The following is a 26,532-nucleotide window of genomic DNA, read 5'->3' on the forward strand; positions in this document are numbered from 1 at the left end:
ATGCATTTGATATAAAATTTACTGAAGGTTGTGATGGTTCCTAGACTCTGTTGAGTCATAGCCTCAAGGAGTATCACCCAACTACACAAGGTTAATTTTCCTTCACGCCTAGAACCAAAAAACAAATACGAAAACTATGACCTATTGTTATTCTCACCATATAACTCATTTTGAGTGTGAATGATTATTAAAGTTCATTATCCATCATTCCAAACATCTCATATATCAAGACATACAATAACAATACTTTTACTAAGAATTCCCCTTAAAATTCTTACAAACCTCATCATACATGCTCACAACAACATATTTTCTTCAATTTATCATAATGAAAACCATAAGCGTGATTTACATCAACCACAAAAACATAAAACAGTTAAACAATAAAAAAGAAGCAAAACAAAACATTTAGCTTTCACCGTTAGCACTCAACATCATTTGATTCGTAAAATTAGTACCCGATCAACATGCCACCACTCAGTGTCATTCGGACTCAACACCAATTAACCGAAAAATGTTCAGCTGAAAAAATGTAGCGTTCAGGTTCATCGGTGAAATTAACTCGAAAAAACGTGTTGTTATAATTAAAAAATATAACATAGTACATACATTTTAAAAAAACGTGTTTAATTATATATATATATATATATATATATATATATATATATATAATCTCGTGATATTTACCTATCTAAGTAAAAGTTCATAAAGCGATAAGTTTGATTTGTTAATAAAAGAGGCAAAATATGTATAAAATAAAAATATACGTATAATCAAAAATGATCTTAGCAATAGGATTCATTAATGCGAAAAAAAAAAAAAAAGCAATAGTAGTTAGTAGTAATAATAACATTGATCTCGCGATATAATGTCGGCGCGGGCGAGACGACGGTGCCAAACGAAATCAGCAAAGGGTACGGTCTCTTTTGGAAAGCCCTCAATCAAGGGTCGCCACGTATCGCAGCCGAACATCTGGACGGAGCACACGTCTGTGGGTCCCACGCATCTGCCTCAACATTTATTGGCTCGTTTAATGAGGCGCACCCAATAAAATAAACCCTCACCCCTCATAACCATAACCCCCTTCCCCCTCTCTTCTTAATCTTAACCACGGTCCGGTTACAACCTTGTACGGCTCGTGATCCTCTCCGCGACCCGAACCGGACGCACGCAAATCTGTCCACAACAACACCAACAACCGTGAAAATCTTCATTGCCTCTCTCTCTGTCTCTCTCTTACTTTTGCTTCTGTGTTGTGACGCGTTTTATTCTCTCTCCTTCATAATCATTCTCCACTCGCGCTCCGTTTCTCGCCGGCGATTGTCTCAGATCAATCGCCGCCGGCTCCGCCTCGCCGTTCAATTCACACTCTTGTTGGCGCGTGCGGTCATCTCCTGAACCCGAGGATCTCACCGTTGAGGTTCTGCGGGGTAATGTGCCTCGGAATTCGAGGCTCTGGCGTTGCTGCTCGGTGGGCTCCGAATTCGGAACGCTGCGGCGGGTTTGGATCTGGAATTGGTTTGGGAAGGGGAAATTGAATTGACGGGTTAGGGTTTGGCGAGGGGTGCATTTATGAAGGAGGTGCTGTTGGGTGGGGGAGATAAGATTGAGAGGAAGAAAGCGAGGGTGGTTTGGGAAGGGTTGATGATGATGGGTCTCAAAGGGGAGAGTAACAACAAGCTGAGGAATTCGATGGTGGTGTCATCCTCGTCGTCGAGGTCGTCGAGGATGAAGCTGTGGATGATACGTGCGACCACATCGGTGTTGCTATGGACCTGCGTCGTTCAGTTAACGGCGTTGGGTGACATGTGGGGGCCTAGAGTCTTGAAGGGGTGGCCTTCGTGTTTCACGTACGAATCTGCGCTCACTGAGTTGCCGTCTTCTACCCCCGTAGTGCTCCCACCCAAGAGTCAGTAGTAATTGATTATTTCTTCTTTCGTCTTTTTCATCGGTTTGTTCCTGCGTTTTACGTGATATTGGGTTTATTTAATTTTGTTTGTTTTTTTATCTTAATGTTGTTGTTGGCAGGGGTGTATAAGAACAATGGTTACTTGATGGTGTCGTGCAATGGAGGACTGAACCAAATGAGAGCAGCGGTGAGTGGTGGTTGGCGCATGCCTTTGCCGTTTTATTTTTTTCCTTTTCTGTTTTAGGTTTTCTGATTTGGTGATGCACTTACTTTGTACAGATATGTGACATGGTGGCTATTGCAAGGTATTTAAACGTGACACTTATAGTGCCTGAATTGGATAAAACGTCCTTTTGGGCTGACCCCAGGTTAGTTTCTCATTCCATTTTGGTGTATATTGTTTCAGCAAACTATCAATGTTTCGAGGGTGTAATGTAGTAGGTTTAAGTAGTGTTTGATTTTCTCGTCACTTTTTGGTTTTAAGGTCTTTTTTCTTAAACAATTTCACCCCATTCAGCAATTGATTTCTTATCCAATGTTTTTTTGAAAATTGTTTCTGAAATAAGTGTCTCGAAAATGGAAAATTGAAAACAGTTGGGGCATGCTTACCCTTCTCAGTTCTACACTCACTTTTGTGCTTGTACCGCGCTCCACTACTTTCCCTACCTGTATGCTTTTTAAGCAGGATCTGTTCTCAATTCATGTATTCTTACTTGTGTGTCAGTGAGTTCCAAGACATCTTTGATGTGGATCATTTCATTACATCCTTGAGGGATGAGGTTCGGATATTGAAAGAGTTGCCTCCTAGACTGAAGACGAGAGTGGAGAAGGGATTACTTTACACCATGCCACCGATTAGTTGGTCTGATATATCATACTATAAGAACCAGGTTAGTTTGAATAATCCTTAGGCCGACAAGTTTACAAGTTTTAACATGCTTTATTCTTTCTAAATTTCGTAGTACTATGCATGTCAATTATGTTATTTCGAGTTTCTGTTTCTCTGATTAAAAAAACATATGGTATGATTATTCTTTCAGATTCTACCTTTGATACAAAAGTACAAAGTCGTCCATTTAAATCGAACAGATGCTCGGCTGGCCAATAACGAACAACCTTTGGAGATTCAGAGGCTGCGATGCAGAGTCAATTTTAGTGCTCTTAGATTTACTTCTCAGATTGAGGACTTAGGCAAAAGGGTGATCAAGCTTCTGAGGCAAAATGGCCCATTTCTGGTGCTTCATCTCAGGTATGAAATGGACATGCTGGCATTTTCAGGCTGTACACAAGGTTGCAACAGTGATGAGGTGGAAGAGTTGACGAGGATGAGGTGAGTGTTCTGCCTAGTTCAGCTGTTCTTTAATTTTCAGGGCATTCTCTCATTGTGGCGTTTGAAAGGGACATTTTCATAGGAATCTTTCTTAAATTTCAATTTACTGTGCATTGCCAGATATGCTTATCCTTGGTGGAAAGAAAAAATAATTAATTCTGATTTGAAGAGAAAGGATGGTTTGTGTCCTTTAACACCTGAGGAGACTGCTCTTACACTTAGGGCCCTTGACATCGATAAAAACATTCAAATCTACATTGCAGCTGGGGAAATATACGGTGGAAACAGGAGAATGGCAAGTCTTGCCGAGAACTATCCAAGATTGGTAACTAACTTAAGGCTTAAGGAAACCTGCAAATTGTGATGCTTATTGCTGTTCGACTTCCTCTTACCATTTGCTAATCTATTTTTTTGAAACAGGTCAGAAAGGAAACACTGTTGGAACCGTCGGACCTTCAGTTCTTCCAAAATCATTCCTCTCAGATGGCAGCATTAGATTACCTTGTCTCACTAGAGAGTGATATTTTTGTTCCTACATATGATGGAAATATGGCCAAAGTAGTCGAGGGACATCGCAGGTAATCTTTGGCTAATAAGAATTCTCATAGTGATTACTACTCATCAACAAAATAATTTGGTCGATCAGTAACTTAAACTTGTTTTATTATATATTTTGTGGTTGGAGTATTTCTGTGCATCAAAAATCTAGAATAGTTATGATTAAACATGATGTAAATCGATCCTTTTTAATAAGGATTACCAATATAGAAATACCTGTGATATTTGTTTACCTTTAAGCACTACTATGTTAACTCCCAACCTAATTTGATAATGCCCTTCATTTACTGCTGTAGATATCTTGGGTTCAAGAAGACGATTTTGTTGAACAGAAAGCTTCTAGTTGATTTGATAGATCAATACCACAATGGAGAATTGAACTGGGAGGAATTCTCTACAGCGGTGAAGCAAGCCCATGCTGATCGCATGGGCAGTGCAACTAAAAGATTGGTAATCCCTGACAGGCCCAAGGAAGAAGATTATTTCTACGCCAATCCAGAAGAATGTTTAGAACTATCAGATGGTATGTTGAGCAGTACGTGAGTGATAGTCTTTGGAAATAAGAGAATTTAGTTGTTCCCTCTCGTGCACTTGGTTTTCTACCACAGATATTAAGATAGGTCTCCATGCAGTTTAGCAAAGATGATGACAGTTTTTTTGTACCGAAGAGGCAGTCATAGTGACTGTTTGAAGGGGGAGGGGATAGGCTTATCATGAAAGCTCGAGAAGGTCAAGCAAGGTAGCCGAGGGATACTTTATATATAAAAGATGCAAATAATCCATCACATTCATGTATAGAAGCCACACCCTGCAATTACAGGGTGAGAGCAGATCAAACTGCATTGTACAAGGAGGGATTCATATACAAATTTGGATTTCTGGAACTGCAGTTCGTGGAAGCTTTATTCCTTGGTACCAAAATTTTTCCTTCTCTTCCAAATATAAATATAGTACAATCACAAATATTTTTTCCTTTACCACCCTTTTTATTTAACACGATCATTGTCAATTTTCGAATTACCCGCTGTATAATTTGTTTGTTCATGATTATTCAGTCCTAATTTCTTAGCTTTGGGGCTTTGGGTCATTATTAATAAGGGAGAGTGGTAGGTTGGACATTTCTTTCGTGTGATTTATATTTATTTATATTTGACAGAGTTGTTATCTTACCAATCGCAATCATGTATCCATAATTCATATCTATAATTCTTGATATGATAATATGATGATATTATTTCAACTTAATTTCTATAATAATGGTATCTTATCAACGTCAACCACCTAATAGCTCTGAACCAATAAGCCCATTTGAACAGTGAACTCTTGTCCTCTGCAACCCCGTCTTTCTAACATATGGTTTTGGATGGAACTTAACTTGTTTTATTGGTTAGAATCCTTATCTTATAAGGCAAATTGGAGTTGTTACAAGTTGAGTCTTTGTTCTCCAGTAAGACAGATGACAAACACAAGCCATCGGTGACAAGTGGTCCACTTTGTTTTTTGTTTGTTCCGTGACATCGTAGGAAATGCGAAATGATATATGATTAGAGTTCCGTGGTCGTTGACGAAGAATATTTATCTTTAATCCCCTCTTGTGGAGTCAAGTTTTGGGATGAGGAACTATCGTTTTTTATTAACTTGAGAACGATTTTTATATTTGATATCAAGAATTCCTTTGATGAATTATTTAGATGGAGAAATATTTTTATTAAAGGTACTTAGTATAAAATAGTATTTGTTGCAAGAAAATTAACATCTTTTCTATTTTGTACTTTAATTAAAAAATTTACTCGTATTTTTTTATGCGTTATAGATTCTAATCAATTGAAATTTATTGCAATATTAGCTCTTGTACTAGTTAAAATGTTGAAATTTTTTTCTAAAATTATTTATATTCATTATTTAATATGAATTTTAATACATGATGCAGGTTTTCGTCTTTATCTCTGACTATCTTATCAATAATCAATTTCTATGTTTATTGTTTTTGTATGTTTTCATTACTTAGATCATGCTAAATAAAAATAGCATGTCTTCATTCGATGTAGAGTCTCTTTCGTTTTTCTCAGCAAAATTGAATCACCAATTAAATTTGAGAATATCCGATTTGATGGTAGTGGTGAAAATCTAGTTCAAAACATCCACTTTGAAGGAATTTGAATCACATTTTCCAAGATTATTCTAATAAAACACATCAATTCTTTGAGTTTTTATGTTCAATATATTGTTGTAAGAAACATAAAAGAAGATATAGAATAAAATGTATCATTCAGTATGCACGTAGAGTGTAACAGTGAAAGTATCAATATGAGAACTCAAATCATGCGTAAGAACCTAATGAAATAAACAAAATTATGAGACTTGCATGCAAACAAATATTCTCAAAATCCTTACCTTGGATGAAGTATTTTAATAATTCTAAAAAATTGAAATGGATTGCATTTAAAAATTTTGCAATTGAATTTTCTTCATTCTCTAAATAATCTATTTGGATAGAGTAATTGGAATACCTTACATTTCAATTTCTTATTTTAGGTAAAATAATTGAATTTCTCTTATGAGATAAAATTTTATTTTAATAATATTTATTTTAATATATAAATTTTGAAATTAAATTTAACAAATATTATTGTCAACTTAAAATATTTAAATTTGGTCAAATTTCGATTGAGTCAACTCGATCAAATTCAGCCAAATTTTGGCCAGTGTAAACGCAATCCAATTTGGCCAAATTTAGATTAAAGCCAACTCGATCACATTCAACCAATGAGAAATTTCACAAACTGTGGAATTTCAATTTCCTTCTTTTTTTAGTAAATTTCAAAATTCTACTATTTTAGTAATTTAAAATAATTTCTTAAAATTTCGCAATTTCAATTTCCGTTTAATTTTTTCATCCAAACAGTCATTTTACTTAAAAAAAAATTCAAATTCTCCAAATAAATGAATTACTCTCTTAAATTGCCTATCTAAACACACTATTAGTGTTTATTGTAAAATATATTGTTCACGTAAATCTTTCTTTGTAAATCATTCACATATTGTGAACCATAGTGCAAAGTAATTATCCTCTCTTTGAGAATTTTTCACGTAAACACCACTCAACTTTTGTTTTATTGCTAAGATTGACATTGTGTACTGAGTTAGGAGTGGTATACTGTACTTAGTTTTTATCTAAGTGAGAGATAAAAGATAATCAATAGTGATTTTGTGCAATTATTTATAAGTTGTTTAAAGTGGCAATAAATAATATTTATAATAACTTTCTATTAATGGAGACCTTTGCAGTTATCATTCAGTTACCTGTTAAAATATGTTGTACCTCTTCTTAATAACGATTTTGTTTTTTTGTTTAAATAAAAATTAAAGAACAAAAGGCTAATTAATAAAATATAAAATAAAACGCTTCTAGCTATGCATACTTCTCCACCCGTCATTCAACATTTCTTTTAAAAGGAGATGAGACAAATTATCCATCAATCATCATTTCTCGAATTTATGAGGTTTAAATATCAACTTTATGATAAACAGAATAATAAAAAGTAATATATGTTTCTATTATTAATTTCACATTAACAAATGAAATGTACACACCAACTTACATTTAATCAGTGGATATAATATAACTACAAAATTAAGACATGATATAGAATTAGAATGGAAACAATAAATTATATGGTTGTTAGCTCAATAAACCGATATACTATAAATTATATTTGTTGAAAGCACGTTTGCCTTGAGAAGAGGGAAGAGAAAAGTGATTCCAAAAGAGACAAAGTGAGATGTGGACGCATTTATTTGAAGTTAGAGAAGGTTATATATATGTGGGGTATAGTTTTTGCATTGTGACTAAATTTACGATATTAACTAACCATGTTATATAAATAGCAAGGTTAGTTGTGTGAGAAGTGTTAATGCTGTATTTTTGGTAACTTTTGAACAATGGAAGTGTGATTAGAAGCATTTTGTGATTGTGTGAAGACGTGGACACTATGGAAAGTGCTTTTAATGGGTGAGTTGTATGTTGCATCTTTTTGAGTAGTAGTGTTAGTAGTGGACCACTACATCAAGGAATCTTCTACACTTTCATTCCCAAATTTTCTAAATGCCAAAGTGGCATGCACGACACTATTAAACCAATATTTATTACCACCGAATAAGTAGATTCACTACGAGGTAACTCCCCCTTCAATTTCTCTTCAAAATTATTTAAACTAAATACAATTTAGTTTAATTTCATCTTAAGATTTAATAGGTTTTTTTAGAGTTAAATATGTTTTTGTCTCTTAATTTTGAGTGAATTTTGAAATTAGTCCGTTTTGAAACTTTGGACCAATTTAGTCATTCATCTTTTGAAATGCGTAGATTTAGTCATTTTAATCAAATTTTGTTAAGTTTATTTGATATTTCAAACGCGTTTTATAATAGTATTTGACTTAACATTAAAGCAAAAATGTGTCAAACAGTATAAACAACTTAAATATAATTCTAAAATGCATACGAAATATAAAATAAACCTACCAAAATTTGATTAAAAGGACTAAATTTATGTATTTCAAAAAATCAATGACTAAATTGATTCAAAGTTTCGAAATTGACTAATTTCAAAATTTACTGAAAGTTAAGGGAAAAAAATATATTTAACTTTTTTTTAAATATATTGAATAATTTGATGTAGGTAACAGAGAGTGGGTGAAACGTGTCTCTTCCGAAGGGTAGATTGTTTTCATCAAATGAAGTAAAGTTTGGAGAGAGAAAGCAACTATTCTCCACACACAATCCAAGCAAAATGAGCCAATTCCTTCACATAACTTATTCCCTTACGGTGTAAGAATCAAGAACATCGTTGGAAATTGGAAGTATATTATGAAGGAGATCCCAAGAGAATCATCATCAAAATTTTCTAACTTTTTTGTTTAAATTATGGTTTGCATGATCCAAAAACCAACATAGGAAAAAGAGACCAGTTGTATCTTCTTGAACAATGTTATTTGACTTGTCATTGGTTGAATTTAGTGGTTGTAGTAATGACATTGGGACAATTAATTGCTTTTGCACTAAGTGAGGATCAGCAACAATGTTTCTCTTAATTATCCATGTTTGACTACTGTCATTGTGAGGTTAATTAATTAACCTCATCTGGGTTCTTGCCACGTGTCCAAAGCTTTAGGTTAAAGCCATTGATTCTTGCTTAGAATTTGACCTAATTAATGAGCATGGTAAGTGACAAATACTTGGATGAGAACTTAGTAAGTTCTTTAGCTTTAAGTCACGACTTCGTGAGTGACGTTTTAACTATGGCATATAATAAGGACTATCAACCCCTGGTGAATGAGATTTTGTTTTTTGTTTTTTTTTTTCAATTAATCGATGAATATGAAAAAAATGCAATAGATTTGCATTTAATTGTTTAATCATCTTGACAGAGTTAATTCACTAATTTTACGTTTTAATTTCAAATTTTACAAAACTTTAAACAAAAAATAAAAAACACTACAGTATAAGACTTTTGAACGTTACAGAACCTAATATTTTTGTTAAACCTCATCCTGGTAACTTTTTGAAAAATCATATCATAAGTATAACTTGATTATCAAACTATACAAAAGTGAAAAGGAATTATACAAGATCACATAAACATATGTAGTTCAGAACTGAAAGAACAAGAATACATATATTATCTCTAATGTAAGAAATATCAAACTATGATTTTAATTCAATTATTTTTTATGAATAGTTTTCAGAAACATATTTCAAAAATGTAAAGCTCTTATTTAAATGTATTTCAAAAAATTGAAGTTACGGGAAATTTTGGTTAATTTTGTATTTGTAAAATGTATGGATATTAAGTTTGGAGATATTATAATTTGAGTTAACTACGAGCATTATACATTTCTATAATTTTTAGTTCGCTGAAATTACTTAAAAGATGAGTCTTTCGCAATTTTTATCAATTTTTATCGATTAAAAAAAATTATATATACTAGCGTAAATACAGGCGCTATCGTGCTTGTGTACGCATTTTTTACATATGCATGATATTATATTAGTAAGTGATATATTGTAATGTTATTAAGTTAATATATAAAATAAAATTATATTTATTAAAAATAAAATGAAATATATCAAAAAAGATGAGAAAATAATAGTTAATAAATAGAAAAAAAGAGAAGAAGTAGAGATAGACGATTTTATAAAAAATTTGTAAAAATAACGGTCAATTTTGAAAATTTTAATAAATAATTATATTTTAAAAGGTAAAATTAAAATTTTAAAATGATGACGAAAAGAGAATCCTCTTCATATTATATATATATATATATATATATATATATATATATATATATATATTGTAAAAATAGATAAAAAAAAGAAGAAAAATAAAAAATAGAACCTTTAATAAAAAGCACAATGATACTATCCATGAAGTCTGATCTAGAGATGGCAAATAAACCTGTGTCCGTGGGTATCACCCGAACCCGTCCCCGTTTTGACGGGGAATCCCCGCTTTGACTGGGTATGGGTATGGGTATGGGTAATACCTGAAATTTTCAACTGGGGATGGGGATGGGGATGGAGATATATATATACCCGCCCAAATACCCGTCCCCGCTTAAATTACTAAACTATTTATAATTTATTAAATAATCTACAAAATATATATAAATAAATAATATATTTACACATAAAATATAATATAATATAATATAATATAGTATATATACATATAAATAAAATATACTTATATATATATATATATATATATATATATATTTACACATATACATGTAATATAATATAATATAATATAATATAATATAATATAATATATATACATAATAATATAATATAATATATATAATATATACGTATAAAACAAATTAATCATTTAACTAGTGAGATCTTTTATAAAGAAATTTATAACATTACAAATTTATAAAAATTTAAAAGAAATATATATATATATATATATATATATATATATATATATATATATATATATAAGCATAAAATATCTACGCATATACATATAATATATATACATAATAATATAATATATATTATTATATTTATATTATTATATAATATAATATAATATATACTTAAAATAAATATATATCTATAAATATATATATATAAATATATATATATATATATATATATATATATATATATATATATATATATATATATATATATATAAACATAGTAATAATAATATAATATATAATATAATATAATATATATAAATAATTATATATATATATATATATATATATATATATATATATATAAACATAAGATATCCACACATATAATATATATATACATAGTAATATAATATATAATATAATATAATATAATATAATATATATATATATATATATATATATATATATATATATATATATATATAACATATTTCTCATTCTCTTTGTTTTTTGTTATACACTTTGTTTACTCTCTCAATTGTCTAGTTTGTTTTTCAAGATTTAATTTTGAAGGTAATTTTTCTTCTTCTAATTACATAATTTTTACTCTCTGTACATGGTTATGTTCAAATAGGTGTTCCTCAATTTCATTCTATGAAATAATTTTTAGGTTACACATTTGATTATCTTTATTTATTTATTTATTTTCATGAAAATGTTTGACTCTTATTTTGTAGCTCTTCTTTTTGTTACTTTGGTTATACACTTTTTTACTCTCTTTTAATTGTTTGGCTTGTTCTTTAAGGTTTAAGCAGATCTTCAAGGTACTTTTCCTTTTATCATAATCTTAATTATACATTTTTTTTTCTGTTATGTTATATTCAAATGGATATTCTCAAATTTGGGTCACACATTTAATTATCTTTACTCCTTTATGATAATGAATCTGATGAAGAAGGTACATTATATTCTAGTAATTAAAATTTTCAATTTCAATTATTATATCATATCTAATTTTTCATTTTTTTTCTATGTGTAGGTGGATCGAATGCAAATGAAACCACTGATCATTTGTAAAATTAATAAATATTTTGGTTATTATAAAATTTTAGTAATGTGTAATTTTTTAGCTTTTATATAATTATTTGAATTTTATTTAGTTGTTATTTGATACTTTAATTTGAGATTTATACTATTATAATATTTTTCTTAATATTTGACATCATGAAAATCAAAAAGAGTATGTTATTTTAATATTGAATATTTTGATAGTATCATGATTCCGTTGGTGTGATTTTTAAATTTTTTTTATAAAAAATATTTAATTGATATATGGAACAATAAAAAAATGGGTATGAGTATGGGTATAAGAAAATACCCGTTACCCGGTGGGGATGGGGATGGGTCAAAAGTTGTATACCCGTTGGGTTTGGGATGGGGATGGGGATGAATTTTTATTATGGGGATGGGGATGGGATCATGATACCCGTACCCGCCCCGCCCCGTTGCCAAAACGAATATACATAATAAAAAATAATACATAAATTAATAAAAAATAATGAAATAAATTCAAGAATAAATAACCACGTATTAAAAATATTACGAGACGATTCGTAAATAAATAAAATAAAATTCCATAAATTAAACGAAACAAAGTGTAAAGCAATAATAATGATAAAAAAATGATTGATGAAGCGTATCGCAAAAAAATAAATGAAGTGCGGAATTTTTAAAGCTTGAGTTATCTGGTTTTATATTATTTCTATTTTAAAAATTACTATAAATTTCGAAATACAAAATAAGTTAATTTGATGTAAGGAAAACCCTGTTCTAGAAAAAACACATGGTATATTGAAAATAATTAGACCAAATTATTTTCACCGTTTTCACTCTTTACACTAAATAATTATATGAAATAAACTCTAAGGTTAATGTAGGACATATTTTAAATTCTAATAATTTAATTTTCTCATTTATTTAATTGAACATAAAATATGAATATAAGTATTATGTAAATCATTGAAATGTTATATTATTATTTAATTAAGAAATTTATTGATATCTATTTTAATCTCTCTACCTCTTTTTTCCCTTAAAATATAAGTGAAATTAGTATGAACTTTAAAATGATTACGTTAGTGGGCCTAGTAAATATAAGGCCCACTCATCAGCATGAATGAAGGATTATATTATTTATTAAAATTGTTGTTTTCTTTTAAGCCTTAATATATAAAGAAACATGACAACGAATATTTTTTGGAGTGTATTTCCTTTTAGGTTTTGCAGTAACAATGTGACACAGCGTTTATGGTAAGAATATTTTCTTAATCAAAAACCAAGAGTAATTTTTCTGTTTTATTAAGGATATTAATCATACCATAGTCTAATATATATATATATATATGTAAAATTTATAGTATTAAATAAAAATATATAAATTATTTATATATAAATGAATTTCATTTAAAATTCACATTTGTTTTTCAATTTTATTATTTAAATAGTTTTTTTAAAATCAAAATAAATATTTTGTTAATATTATTTTTTAAGTGATCATTTGTATAAATTTTACTATTTTTAAAATTTTAATTATATTTTATTAAAAAATCATCTACTATATAATAAAAAATTAATTACAATACATATTAAAAATATTTACATTTAATTTCATATTTATAATAATAATAATAATAACAATTTTATTACTTTTATTATCAATAAAAAAATGTGAAGGGTAGCGTATATATTTTAACTACTATGTAATAATAAAAGTTGTAATTTAAAATAATAAAAAAATGCTTATATTATATCTTTAAGATTTCTCTAAAAGTATTAAAATTAAGCTATTTATGAGTCAACACCTTTTCTTCTAGTTATACTGTTGACACATATTAAAGAAAAATATATAAATTAGTGGAGGTAGAGTCTTAAATATCGTTTAATAAATTTAACAAATAATAGGCCTGACTTACAATTGTAAAAATATCACACGAGAAAATGGAAAAAAATGGAATTCGACCGATTGGGGGCAGAGTCTCTAAGCCGATCGGTTGTAAAGGAAAATAAGTATAAAAATTAATCATGAAATTAGAATATTAAACAAAGATTAAAAGATTACTGCATCACTATTAGGTTGTGATCGAAGTAAAAGCTCATCCAAAGACAGATAAATATAATGTTTAGGTTATGATCTTGATTATTATAAAAATTATTATTATTTAATAAAAAATAAAATAATTATTATTTTTAATATAAACTTTGACTAAAGAGAAATTATTTATAACATCATTTCATTTATATATATATATATATTAATTAATTAATGATTTTCATTTCTTAATTTGTTCATATAATATTATAGAAATATTAATATAAATTATCGATGATTAAATTTTTAAAAGATCTTCCAACAATTTTTCGAATAATTTTACTAAACAGTTTTTTCTTCTACTCGTACAAAATAAATAAATAAATATATATATATATTATAAGCTTTAAATATTAATTTTAATAAATTTAATAAATAATACAAACATGAGAGAAGTTGTCATTTTTTATTTTAACCCCTAAACCAGCATTGACCTCCTGTAAAACTAAGCCGCATTTTTGTGACCCATGGACTATTAAAAAGTAAATAAGTTTGCGTACAATCTAAAATATAATATCAGATTTTTAATTTTTTAATTGTGTAACAGTATTCAGAAGGGATACTTTTGATATCTTACACATCCCAAGGAGGTCCGAGAAGAAACTTAAGGGAGTGTAAGAAGAAAGTCAAAATTGAAATGAAGATGAGAATAAGAAAGTCCAAGTTGGGGGCAAATTCTTCTTGCATCCCCATGTTTTCCACCTGCTTCCCACACTTCTCAGAATACCAATATTATCCTTTTGTAAATTAATTTAGACAATGAATGTTTTAAAGTTTGTGGTTGGTGTCCCCGTTTCATGGTGATTGCTGGTGGCTGTGGGCATCCATTTTTTGTGAGATTCTCGTTTGCACTTTTAATTCCGACTGTACATGATCCATAATTTTAATTTTGTTTTTTATATTTTGAAAATATAAAATTTTCATTTTATACATTCTGAATCAAAATAAAAAATGTATATTTCGTGAATAATTTGTACTCATAAATAAATATTTGACATTTTGTTATCTTATACAGATGCAAGTGAGAAAAATAGGAGTGCAGGAAGAAAGTTTACTAAGTTGGATATCAGCGGAAACTGATCCCATTTTTTGTAAAATAATAGTATCGGGCCGAGCCCATGTCAGGAATCCCCTTATAGTTCTGTCCCTCCCGCCAAGTCCCAAAAAACATAAACCCCATTTGGCGCCAAAACACTTGAGCTTCAGTTTCAGGTTTCCTTTTAGATTTATTCCCTCATCTCACCATCTCCCTTCTCCCTTGTCTCATTTCCCTCTAAACCAAATCTCACTCTTCTTTTCGCACCAAACCCAACCGTTTGGGAAGCCGCCATGAAGGTCCGGTCGGTGAAGTTAAGGGAGGCGCACGGTGCCATTGGCGGCCGCGCGTCTTTCTGCTCCGTTCTGTGGGACCAGCAAGCCAGTCATTTGGTTACCGCTTCCTCTTCCGACATCTCCATCTGTATCCACGACCCCATTTCCCCCTCCATCTCTCCCAAAATCCTCCGCCACCACCGCGACGGCGTCACCGCCTTGGCTCTTAGCCCCAATTCCACTTGCCTCGCTTCCGGATCCATCGATCGCTCCGTCAAACTCTACAAGTTCCCTGGTACTCAATTCTTTTTCTATTTTGTGGACATTTTTAAAATAAGATTATAGCTTAAAAACATGTTTTTTCATAAGCTCTTCCTAACATGCTTAGCTCAATTCCATTCTCTTTTTGCGACTGTTTAAAAATTTTTAGACATTCGTTTCTATGTTTTTATTGTAATGGATTTTAGGGTTGACACTTGGCAGGTGGAGAGTTTGAGAGAAACATTACAAGGTTTACACTCCCAATACGTTCCTTGGCATTTAACAAATCAGGGAGCATGGTTGCTGCTGCTGGTGATGACGAGGGTATCAAGCTTATTAATACATTTGATGGTACCATTACTAGGGTTCTTAAAGGACACAAAGGGTCTGTCACTGGCTTGGCTTTTGACCCTAATGGTGAATACTTAGCCTCTATGGATTCAACTGGAACTGTTATTTTGTGGGAGCTTCAGTCTGGGAAAATCATTCATAACCTCAAAGGCATAGCTCCTGACACTGGACTAGATATTTCAGCTGTGAATGTTCTTTGCTGGAGTCCTGATGGTGAGACCTTAGCTGTTCCTGGTTTGAAAAATGATGTTGTAATGTATGACAGGGACACTGCTGAGAAGTTGTTTTCTTTGAGAGGAGATCACATACAGCCAATATGTTTCTTGTGTTGGTCACCCAATGGCAAGTACATTGCTACCTCTGGTTTAGACAGGCAGGTTCTGATCTGGGATGTTAATAGGAAGCAGGACATTGACAGACAGAGGTTTGATGAAAGAGTGTGTTGCATGGCGTGGAAGCCAATTGGGAATTCCTTGGCTGTTGTGGATGTTATGGGGAAGTATGGTATTTGGGACAATGTTATTCCTTCGTCTATGAAGTCTCCAACTGAGGATATACCCGTGAAACACAAGAGCAATGGGGTTCTTTTGTTTGATGAGGAGGATCATGAAAATAGTGCAAGTGGAAGCTTGAGTGATATTGGTGAAAATAGTAATGAGGAATTTGAGCCAACAAGCAGGAAAAGATTGCGTAAACACTCCTTGAGTGAGGAAAATTTAGGTGAGGATGGATATGAGGAAATTGCATTGTATCCGAAGGTTGATTCTCACAACAAACGAAATCGATCAAGCAAGGAAAAATTGGATAGTGGGAATATGGGATTTAGAGGTACCATGATAACATCTAAGGCAAAAAGGCAGGAGGCATTTCAGCCAGGATCTACACCTTTTCAGCCTGGGAAAAGGCGTTTCTTATGCTACAACATGCTTGGATGTATAACCTCTATTGAACACGATGGATACTCCCATATTGAGGTAATTTAATGCATAAGAAGTGTTGATAGTTCAAGCTTTGCTTTCATTTTGAGTTACGATCATCCCTTTGTAAATTTCAGTTAATAAAATCAATTTTAGTATAGAAAAATGAGTTCGCATGTTTTTTGCTACAGATTGATTTTCATGATACTGGAAGCACTCCACGAGTTCCTTCAATGACTGATCATTTTGGATTCACAATGGCAGCATTGAGTGAGAGTGGGAGCGTCTTTGCAAATCCTTGTAAGGGGGAGAAGAACATGAGCACCCTCATGTATCGCCCATTTAGTAGCTGGGCTAACAATAGCGAGGTTAGATTACTTGCTTAATCCAGCTGAAAAGTTCACTGATTACTTTTATATAAGAAAATGCATATAAAAGAAGATGTGTAATTACATTACTTTTAGTTTTGCATTGTTACTAGGACATACAACATTTCAGTTTCTATGACTAACACTCAGCATGATGTAAAATCTTACCTTATTCTTACTCTTAAAATTTTTGCAGTGGTCTATGCGCTTTGAAGGAGAAGAAGTGAAGGTTGTTGCACTTGGCGCTGCTTGGGTTGCTGCCGTGACTAGTTTGAACTATCTTCGCATCTTTTCTGAGAGTGGTTTGCAGGTTTTTTTGCACATTCATATCTTATTTACATGTTTTTTATTTTCAATAGCTGAACATAAGAAACAAGATACTTTTACCAATTTAGAAGGTCTATAGGTTTAAAGGGTTGATAAGTATGAATTTCTTGAATTTTGAACTGTTTTATTTTGTGATCTTAACCCCTGTGATGATCTGTAGTCCTCATGAAGCATTTACGCACTTCCAACTTGTTTTCATGGCAGAAACATGTACTTTCACTAGATGGACCAGTGTTGACTGCATCCGGTTTCAAGGAGAAGCTTGCAGTTGTCACTCATGTCTTTGATTACCTTTCCTCAAATGATCAGGTTGGTTCCTTGTCGAGGTTATATTTAATATTTATTTTTAACCTTTTTAAGAGACTATCTAACTCGGAGGACATAGTCATCTTGTTATAAAAACATCACAACTTGATTAATTATATCTATTCGTGTCTATAACGATATATTTTTTCTAAAACTTGCAGATGCTAGAGTTTATCGTATTTAATATTCCTCAAGGGACCCAACTCCTTCAAGGTCGCTTACCAATATCTCCTGGTTCATCCCTAAGTTGGTTTGGGTTTAGTGAGGAAGGCCAACTGTGTTCATACGATTCGAAGGTATTAATTGTGTTTATAGTTACTGTTGATATTTGGTATTTATTCCCTATGCTCATGAGTGCATCGTGTTATTCTAACTGATTTGGTAATTATAATATACAGGGTGTGCTAAGATCATATACAAGCCAATTTGGTGGCAGATGGGTCCCACTCTTCAGGTTCAATAATCGTTTAACCATATGAACTGGTTTGATGTGTCTATTATTCTCCTGCCTGAGATTTGTTTTTTTTTAACTTTCAACGCGCAGTGCTTTAAAAGAGAAGTCAAACGAAAACTACTGGGTGACGGGTTTGAATGCAAGCAAGTTATTTTGTGTGGTATGCAAAAAGCCTGAAGAGTTCCCTCAGGTACAAGACTGATAGACAGTTTGGTGCATTCTTCTTTTCTTGTTTTTCTGGCAACTAATCATTAATTGATATTTGCTTTCCTACTAGGTCATGCCTAAGCCAGTTCTCACTCCGTTGAGTCTTTCATTTCCTCTTGCTTCCTCTGACTTGGGATCTGAAGTCCATGAAAACGAGTTTATGATGAACAACTTGCATCTCTTTTTGGTTTGTTTTTCTTATACCCTTTTCAAATTTAGTTATGATCACTCTCTTTTAGCGAGCTAGTCACAAGTCTTGATTCAGATCTACTTTTACCTTTAGTTTGAGTTGTCTTTATCTGTTTTATCCAATACCTAAATTTGTAATCATGATACACGCAGATTCAGAGAAGAATGGAAGAAATGGCATCTGTAGGTCTGGACACTACTTCACTGGATGACGATGCTTTCAATTTGGAAGCAGCGCAGGATAAATGTATACTGAGGCTTATAGCATCATGCTGCAACAGTGAGTTCATCAGCGTCTGTTTTTTATTTCACTTTGTATGGCTTCAATTGTGAAAGTGAAAAGTAATCATGCCTCGCCCTTATGGATGTTTCAGGCAATAAGCTTGAGCGAGCAACTGAACTTGTGAAACTTTTGACTCTGGAAAAATCAATGAGAGGTGCAATAAAACTTGTTACTGCTCTGAAACTTCCAAACTTGGCCGAAAGGTTCAGCAGCATATTGGAGGTAAGCCTCTTACGTCCTAACAAAGGTACAGTTTAAACAATTGTTAACAATGCACTGCCATCTTTACCTTGTAATCGCTGCATGTTCAAAACAGGAAAGGCTACTTGAGGAAGCAAAAAAAGCTACGGAAACCAACATCAAAGAAAACTGTGTTGCACCCATTAAAGCTGATGCTCTTCATAACGCAAGCAAGGCCTCAACTCGAACTGAATCATTAAATGCAGTTACTATGTCATCACCAAAATTATCTTCTCCATCATTCATAAAGAAAGACAAAACTCAAGAGGGAAGTAAAGCTGGCATAATCAGAAGTCCAATGGTAAATGAAACTATGAAGGGAAAGCAGACAGGGGAAGAAACAAGTGACAAGGTGGGGAAGGTGGGAGACATGACTCCTCATCCATCAAAGAAGAATGGACTTGACAAATCAGAGACTGGTTTGGGACAACCAAATCGTCCCTCCAATCCATTTTTGAAGTCTACTATCAAGTAAAAAAATTCACCTACTCTAATCATGTGAAAAACGCGGTGGAGTTTTCAGGGAGTTGAAATCAATCATCGGAATAGGGTTTCTTACAGAGAAGAGGCTCGCTTCTAATTCATGTTGATCGGTTTATAAAGCAAAAGGCCTGGAGAAAATGGAACACACTTTGTACATTATAAAATCTTATTGTAACTAATTTTTTTAATTCAATATAAATTCTTAGGACTCCGATTAGCATGCCTGTTCTCTTTTCTTAGGCCCCGTTTTCCCTCTTTATTCCCGGGATTGTTCAGGGTCTTTGTCCGGAATTTTGTTGAGCTTAAGTTCCCGTATTTCTACTGTAATTGTCATATAAGATATCTTAGTATTTATTACATTTGTTCATTTTCTGAAAAAAGAAAAAAAAATTACAGTGAAGGAACTAACTAAATATGGAGATGATTGAATGGAATTCGTACAAGGAAAAAGGGTACTCCGCTATTTAAGAAAAATAGAAAACTTGCCAAAGAATGTTTCTATTTACTTTCTCTCATTATGAATACAAAATGTACTCCTAATCTGATTGCATTTGCATTCGAAATTCTTCTTTTTCCTTTCCAAGGTGATCCTCTTGAACATATATTTCACAATAAATTACAGTGTGCTATACAGTTGTATTTGCAGTGGAAAAAAAAAGTCCACTTCTACGATGAAGGTAGTGGTTTACAAGTCATAGACAAGGTACGAATCCTGCATGACTCATCTTTCCCGTCAGAAATGGTGCAAAGAATTGGATTGAACATATATACTGTATAATAAGGAAGATAAACAGAAGCAGTTCTTCATAACTCCATTGATGCTTAATGAAGTTCTTCACTCAATAAAAAAATATTAGTCTTTACGCATATGTAAAGACTAACAATGTAGTGCCCCAACTACCAGTAATCTCCACAGGTACAAAATCCGTTTTTGAAATGATGAAACCGCTTGTTATCCCTTACAACAATATCCCTTCCAACAACTTTTGATACTAATTTGATTGCATTGTGACAGTCTACACATATGCGTAAATTTTTGCAAACCCTCAATGTTGTACCTTTAGCCGTATTTAATAGACCAAAAGAAATTGCAAGCTTCTCGCTATGGTTCTTCAGTATCTTAATCTTTTCCTCTTCTTCCAATTCATGAAGCACACAACTTGTGTCGGGTTTATAGCCAATTTTGCTTATTTTTTTCTCCAATTTATTCCAAGTCTGCTGAATCTTCTTTGATTCCGAAAGTGATCCATCACTGACAATAAATCTATAAACCTTTCCTCCTATTTCAATCCAACTGCAGCCTGCGTCTTTATGAAGACCAATCTCCTTCATTCTCTGCCGTACCTTTCTCACCTCATCCCATTTTCCTAATCCAGCATACAAGTTTGATAGCAATACATAATTCTCAACTTTATATGGTTCCAATTCTAATAGCTTTTTGGAAACTTCCTCTCCAATATCCAAATCCCCATAATTCCTACAGGAACTGAGCAATGAACTCCATATACCTGAATCTGGTTCATCTGGCATCTCATTTACCAACTCTAAAGCTTCTTTCAATTGCCCTGCTCGACCAAGCATATCGATCACGCATGCGTAATGTTCTAACTTTGGCTTTACACCATACAAACTCTGCATCTGACCAAGATATTTCAATCCTTCTGTTACTATCCCAGCATGGTTGCAGGCCATTAACACTCCAAGAAAAGTAAAAGAATCTGGCCTGCATCCATTATTTTGCATTAATTCAAACAGCTCAATGGCCTTCAGGCCATGCCCATGAATCCCATATCCTGCAATCATAACATTCCATACTGCTTCATCCTTGTTATCTACCCTATCAAAAATGTTCCGAGAATGTTCCATACTTCCACATTTAGCATACATGTCAATCAATGCACAAATAACAAAGGTATTGTCAGATAAATGAGCTTTCAGTGCAAAGGAGTGAACTTCTTTCCCAAGCCGCAATGATGAAACCTGTGAACAAGCGCCCAGAACACTCATTACAGCAATCTCTTGTGGCTCAATCCCACTTAAGAGCATTTGTTGAAATGTATCAAGGGCCTCACAAGGAAGTTCATTCTGTGAAAATCCAGAAATCATGGCATTCCAGCATACTAAACTCTTGTTTCCCATCTTATCAAAAATTAACTTTGCTCGTAATATACTGCCACATTGAATATAAAGTGACAACAACGATATTCCAAGAAATTTATCCAATTCTAAACCATTACGCATCATAAAACCATGAATCTCTTTGCCACAGCTAAGGAATTTCAAGTGCGCACAAGCTAAAAGAAGGCTACCAATAGTAAACCTATCAGGATTCAACCCAGAATCCCTCATCACAAGATACAAATCTAAAGCCTTTCTGGGAAGGCCATTTTGGGCGTGGGCACCAATCAGGGCATTCCAAGAGCTCACCGTTTTCTCTTCCATACCACAGAAGACACGCTCAGCACAATCCAGCAAACCGCACTTCGCATAGGAAGCAACAAAAGCATTGGCTACCAATTCATCAATCTGAAATCCACGCCTGAGAGCATAACCATGAAGTTCTTTCAAGGTCAGCAGCTCATCTGAACAAGCTGGCAGAACGTTTAACACCGTCACCTCATTCACCTTCACCTTGTCTTCTACCAGCATCTTTCGCAGCAGTCCAAACACTCCACCAAAATCTCCTTCCTTAGAGTATCCACCAATCATGGTATTCCAAGAAACAACATTCCTCCCACCGTTCATATCAAACAAAACTCTTGCCTCCCCCAAGTAACCGCATTTCGAATACATATCCACAAGGGAATTATTCACCGTCATTTCCTCACTAATGCCAAGTTTGAAAGCCAAACCATGAAGAACCATTCCCATTCCCACTTCACCTAGAGTGGCGCACGCAGGAATCACCGTCACCATCGTAGCAACATCAGGTACCAATCCTTCTTCCTCACTTAACAGTCCCTTAAAAACACCGTAACACTCCTCAAAACCCCCATTCTCAGAATACGCGTACATCATGGAGTTCCACGTCACCAAGTTTCTCTCCGGCATAGTTTCAAACACCTTGACGGCACTCTCTACGAGCCCACATTTCCCGTACATGGCAATAAGCGCGTTCCCCACAAAAACGTCAAAGAAAAGACCAAACTTCAAAGCTAGCGCGTGAACCATTTCGCCGAGTCCCGCGTCCGCGACGCCGGCGCACGCTTTAACCACGCAGGGGAGCGTGAAGTTGTCGGGCACGAGCTCCGTGGCGTAGAGCAAGTCAAGGAACAGCGAAATCGCGTCGCGGAAAAGCGCGTTTCGCGCGTAGCTACTGAGAAGCGCGTTGTAGAGGAACAGGTCCTTTTCCTTGGCGGCGTCGAAGGCGGAGCGAGAGTCCGAGGGGGACCCACACGCAGAGAACATGGAAATAATGCGGGTGTTCAGAACGACGTCGTTGCGGAACCGATGCGACGCCGAAACCATAGCGTGGAGCTTTCGCCCGACATCGATGTCCTTGTGGAGCGCAGAGGCTCGTAGTAAGAGTCCAATGGCTTCTTTTGTAACGTCTGAAGAGGAAACGACGCCGTTTTGGGTCTGCGAGTGGAGCAAGTTGAGGGCTTCGTTGAGGTTCCCGGCGTCGCAGAGATTGTGTAAGCGTTGGAGAAAGGGTTGGTGTGGGTGGTTTATTTTGGCGCGTGAATGATCATGAACTTTGCGTGTTGTTGGGGGAGAAAGAGAAGATTTTGGAACCTTAAATGAAGGAAAATGGTTGTTGTTTTTGTTGCGGTTCCATGTCCAACTGCTTCTGTGTTGAATGGGGAGTTTGTGATGGAATGAGAGAGTGGGTGGCGACACAGAAGCCATTATCAGACTTCAGTTTCAGTGCACTCCAATTTGAATGGTAGTTAGAAATTCGTTAGCCATAGAGGTGATAAACACGAACCAAATGCCTTAAGTCTATCTTGGTAACAAAAAAAAAATACCACATTTTTTATTTATTAATTTTGGTCTCATATAATTTCACTTCCATCATATTTTGTCACATACGGTAATATTTTATTGGGTTAAATATGTTTTTGATTGTTTAACTTTCAGTGAATTTTGGAATTAGTCTATTTTAAAACTTTGGACTAATATAGTTCTTCATCTCTCGAAATACAAATTTTGTTAAATTTATTTGATGTTTTGTATGCATTTCAAGATTGTATTTAAGTTGTTTATATTGTTTGACACATTTTTGCTTTAATGTTAAGTCAAATATTATTATGAAACGCGCTTGAAATGTCAAATAAACTTAACAAATTTTGATTAAAAGAACTAAATCCACGTATTTCGAAATATGAAAGACTAAATTAGTCCAAAGTTTCGAAATGAATTAATTCCAAAATTCACTAAAAGTTAAAGGACTAAAAACATATTTAACCCTATTTTAAAATAGGTAAAATATTTTTTTTTCCTTTAATTTGAAGTAAAAATTATAATTGATTCAATTCAAAATTTTAGTATAATTTAGTTTTTAAACTTTAAAAATGTGTGATTAAGTCGCTTAACCAGATTTTAATATATTTATTTGATATTTTAAATGTGTTTTATCTTCAGTTTGACGGATTTTTCTCTAATGTTAGCTGAAAAACATGTTTTAAAAATCAAATAAATTTAATAAAATTTTGTTAGAATGACTAAATACACGTATCTCTCAAAATGATAATGGACTAAATTGATCTAAAATTAAAAAAATAAAATCCACTTAAAATTAAGAAAAAAAATCATATTTAACCTCTTTTAAATTTAAGGCGGCATATTTTGTAATAACGATCGGAAAATCATGTATCAAGTTTATCTTTATATCATAAAATGAAAATAAAATTGTTATTAGTAGTTATAAAAATAAATATAAATAATTTTTATTATTTTATTATAGATAATTTTATTTATTTTGTTGATAATTTTTATTATAAATAATTATTTTAATTTTAAAATAATAATTAAGTTAGAAAAGGTTAAAGTGAAAAGACATTAAACTTAAATAATAAAATTAGTAAAAGAATTTCCTTTATATAATGACGTAGATAGTAATAATACGTTGTCCATCCCTATTTATTAAATATGGCATGGTTAAATTAATTAAGAATAATAAATTTATCAACAAAATGTATTGTTTAAAATTATTTTATTATTTAAATAAAAGTAGTTCAGTAAATTTTAATATAGAACATATAATTCATTTTTTTATGTATACTTTTTATTTTTCTTTATTACCTTCTTTAATATAAGATAACTTATAAAAAGATTTGCCTGTTTTAATTGAACTTGTGAAAATCAAGCTAAAAATATATAAAAATGGAGAGTTGAACTATTTATTTAAGATTTTCAAAAGGTTTTTTGCAAGATTTTCAAAAGGCTATACTTGACAAATACATATATTGACAAGTTTTGATAAGAGTTGGGAATTGTAAATATAACTTATAGACGCATTGTGTAAAATATAAGAGTTGATGAACAAGATATTTCTATATTGTTTCATCTAATAACCTAGACTATGTTTTTAACCAAATAAAATTTTACTAATGTAGATTCAAGAAGCAAGACACAAAGCAAACATTATTTGATTCGATCACTTTTAGTTAAACAACAAATATTCTTTAAATAAAGTCATTCTAATTAAACAATAAATATGTTTTAACCACAATCACTTTTAACTAAATTTGAGTATTATTAGATACAATTACTCTTGACTAAAGAACGTTAATTCTTTGGGCACAATCGTTCATGACTAAACTTTGAGTATTCTTGGGACTCAACCAATCCTATTTAACAAAACTAAGTATATTTTGGACACAACTACTACTAGATAGATAGTGTTAGAAAATAAAATCAAAATAGAAAATATAATAATAATAATAATAATAATAATAATAATAATAATAATAAGACAAATATATGAATACAAGAAAATTAATCGGACTAAACAATTCTTATAACAAAGAATAAAATGTAGAAACTTAATTGTCTTAAATTAAATTTCTTGCAATCGGATTTTAGTAAATAACACATGCAACATTGGTGTTCATTTTAGGTTCTAATCATTGGTTGTGCGTTATAGTCTTCTGCAATTGTCTATGTTTGATAATTGCAACCTTAAATGGTGATTTGTGATTCACACCCCTACAATAGTTGTCATTTGATTTATTAAAAGATATTTTAAAAAATAAGCATAATAATGTACATACTTCAACCTAATTATTATCACAATGTATAGTACATAGGAATGAGACATAATCTTTATTCAAATGAGTTGGTATACTTTAGTCAATAACAATTTCATTATTATCAATTGAACATCATTATTTGAGATCACCATTAGTATGGAGATGAATGTCAATTGTTGCAACTAATTTATGGATTTTACTCTTATTTTTCTCAACAACTCAAGTAGTTATTAATGTATCCATCCCTTTCATAAGTAAATCTGAAATATTTCTTTTTGACCTGACAAAGTTAAGAGAAATAATATCATGAGTAATTAAATTTATAATAGATTTGTGTTTTACTCTCATGTGCCTTCTTTTTTCATTAACACTTTTGCTAGAAACTTTAGATATAGTAATTTGATTGTACAATGCATTGAAATATAAGATATAGGTTTATTTAATAATGGTAAATCATATAAAAAAAATTAAGAAATTTTGCTACAACAATGGCAGTATCTAAACTAATAATCTTTGTTTCCACATTAGTCTGCGAGATAACCTCTGCTTTCATGGCAGATTGTGAAATAATTTGTTCATCATATTTCCATGATACTTGATAAGTGCCTATTTTACTCATATTTCACTTACATTTTGGCTCTTATCTTGTTTGATTTCTTGCATAAGTTTCACTTCCTTTCACTTAGAAATCAGTAAAAGCATTTGGACATAAAACATGTGATGATTTAATGCATTTTTTTTGTTTTTGAATTGATGCAGTTTAG

General features: G+C 32.1%; 3 protein-coding genes across 3 annotated transcripts; 2 read left to right on the forward strand and 1 right to left on the reverse strand.

Annotated features, from left to right (window-relative positions):
• The first annotated feature begins 1,062 nt into the window (after nt 1–1,062).
• On the forward strand, nt 1,063–4,966 carry LOC114163372 (rhamnogalacturonan I rhamnosyltransferase 1-like). The gene is made up of 8 exons (XM_028047646.2): nt 1,063–1,909; nt 2,029–2,096; nt 2,189–2,277; nt 2,634–2,799; nt 2,950–3,239; nt 3,360–3,564; nt 3,660–3,817; nt 4,094–4,966. Exons 1-8 carry the CDS (start codon nt 1,573–1,575, stop codon nt 4,338–4,340), a joined length of 1,560 nt encoding a protein of 519 aa, XP_027903447.1. The 5' UTR covers nt 1,063–1,572; the 3' UTR covers nt 4,341–4,966.
• Nucleotides 4,967–15,071: 10,105 nt separating this feature from the next.
• LOC114196311 (transducin family protein / WD-40 repeat family protein) lies at nt 15,072–19,791 on the forward strand. Its single transcript, XM_028086913.2, has 12 exons — nt 15,072–15,483; nt 15,672–16,774; nt 16,909–17,085; nt 17,282–17,395; nt 17,617–17,721; nt 17,880–18,014; nt 18,117–18,172; nt 18,263–18,362; nt 18,450–18,566; nt 18,722–18,848; nt 18,943–19,073; nt 19,168–19,791. Exons 1-12 carry the CDS (start codon nt 15,207–15,209, stop codon nt 19,564–19,566), a joined length of 2,841 nt encoding a protein of 946 aa, XP_027942714.1. The 5' UTR covers nt 15,072–15,206; the 3' UTR covers nt 19,567–19,791.
• Nucleotides 19,792–20,056: 265 nt separating this feature from the next.
• On the reverse strand, nt 20,057–23,495 carry LOC114162386 (Pentatricopeptide repeat (PPR) superfamily protein). Its single transcript, XM_028046255.2, has one exon. It carries the CDS (start codon nt 23,421–23,423, stop codon nt 20,472–20,474), a length of 2,952 nt encoding a protein of 983 aa, XP_027902056.1. The 5' UTR covers nt 23,424–23,495; the 3' UTR covers nt 20,057–20,471.
• Nucleotides 23,496–26,532: the final 3,037 nt, after the last annotated feature.

Source organism: Vigna unguiculata, chromosome 9, assembly GCF_037176805.1.
Source record: "Vigna unguiculata cultivar grain cowpea cultivar isolate G323 ecotype 2 chromosome 9, ASM3717680v1, whole genome shotgun sequence".
Taxonomy (NCBI): domain Eukaryota; kingdom Viridiplantae; phylum Streptophyta; class Magnoliopsida; order Fabales; family Fabaceae; genus Vigna; species Vigna unguiculata.

What these genes read in the sequence shown, in the direction of transcription:
- LOC114163372 (XM_028047646.2), top strand. Translation starts at nt 1,573, where the DNA reads ATGAAGGAGGTGCTGTTGGGTGGGGGAGATAAGATTGAGAGGAAGAAA. An exon ending in TGAACCAAATGAGAGCAGCG is followed by an intron (nt 2,097 to 2,188) that starts GTGAGTGGTGGT and finishes TACTTTGTACAG; the next exon opens with ATATGTGACATGGTGGCTAT. An exon ending in GAAGAGTTGACGAGGATGAG is followed by an intron (nt 3,240 to 3,359) that starts GTGAGTGTTCTG and finishes GTGCATTGCCAG; the next exon opens with ATATGCTTATCCTTGGTGGA.
- LOC114196311 (XM_028086913.2), top strand. Translation starts at nt 15,207, where the DNA reads ATGAAGGTCCGGTCGGTGAAGTTAAGGGAGGCGCACGGTGCCATTGGC. An exon ending in AGCCTGAAGAGTTCCCTCAG is followed by an intron (nt 18,363 to 18,449) that starts GTACAAGACTGA and finishes CTTTCCTACTAG; the next exon opens with GTCATGCCTAAGCCAGTTCT. An exon ending in GGTTCAGCAGCATATTGGAG is followed by an intron (nt 19,074 to 19,167) that starts GTAAGCCTCTTA and finishes TGTTCAAAACAG; the next exon opens with GAAAGGCTACTTGAGGAAGC.
- LOC114162386 (XM_028046255.2), bottom strand. Translation starts at nt 23,423, where the DNA reads ATGGCTTCTGTGTCGCCACCCACTCTCTCATTCCATCACAAACTCCCC.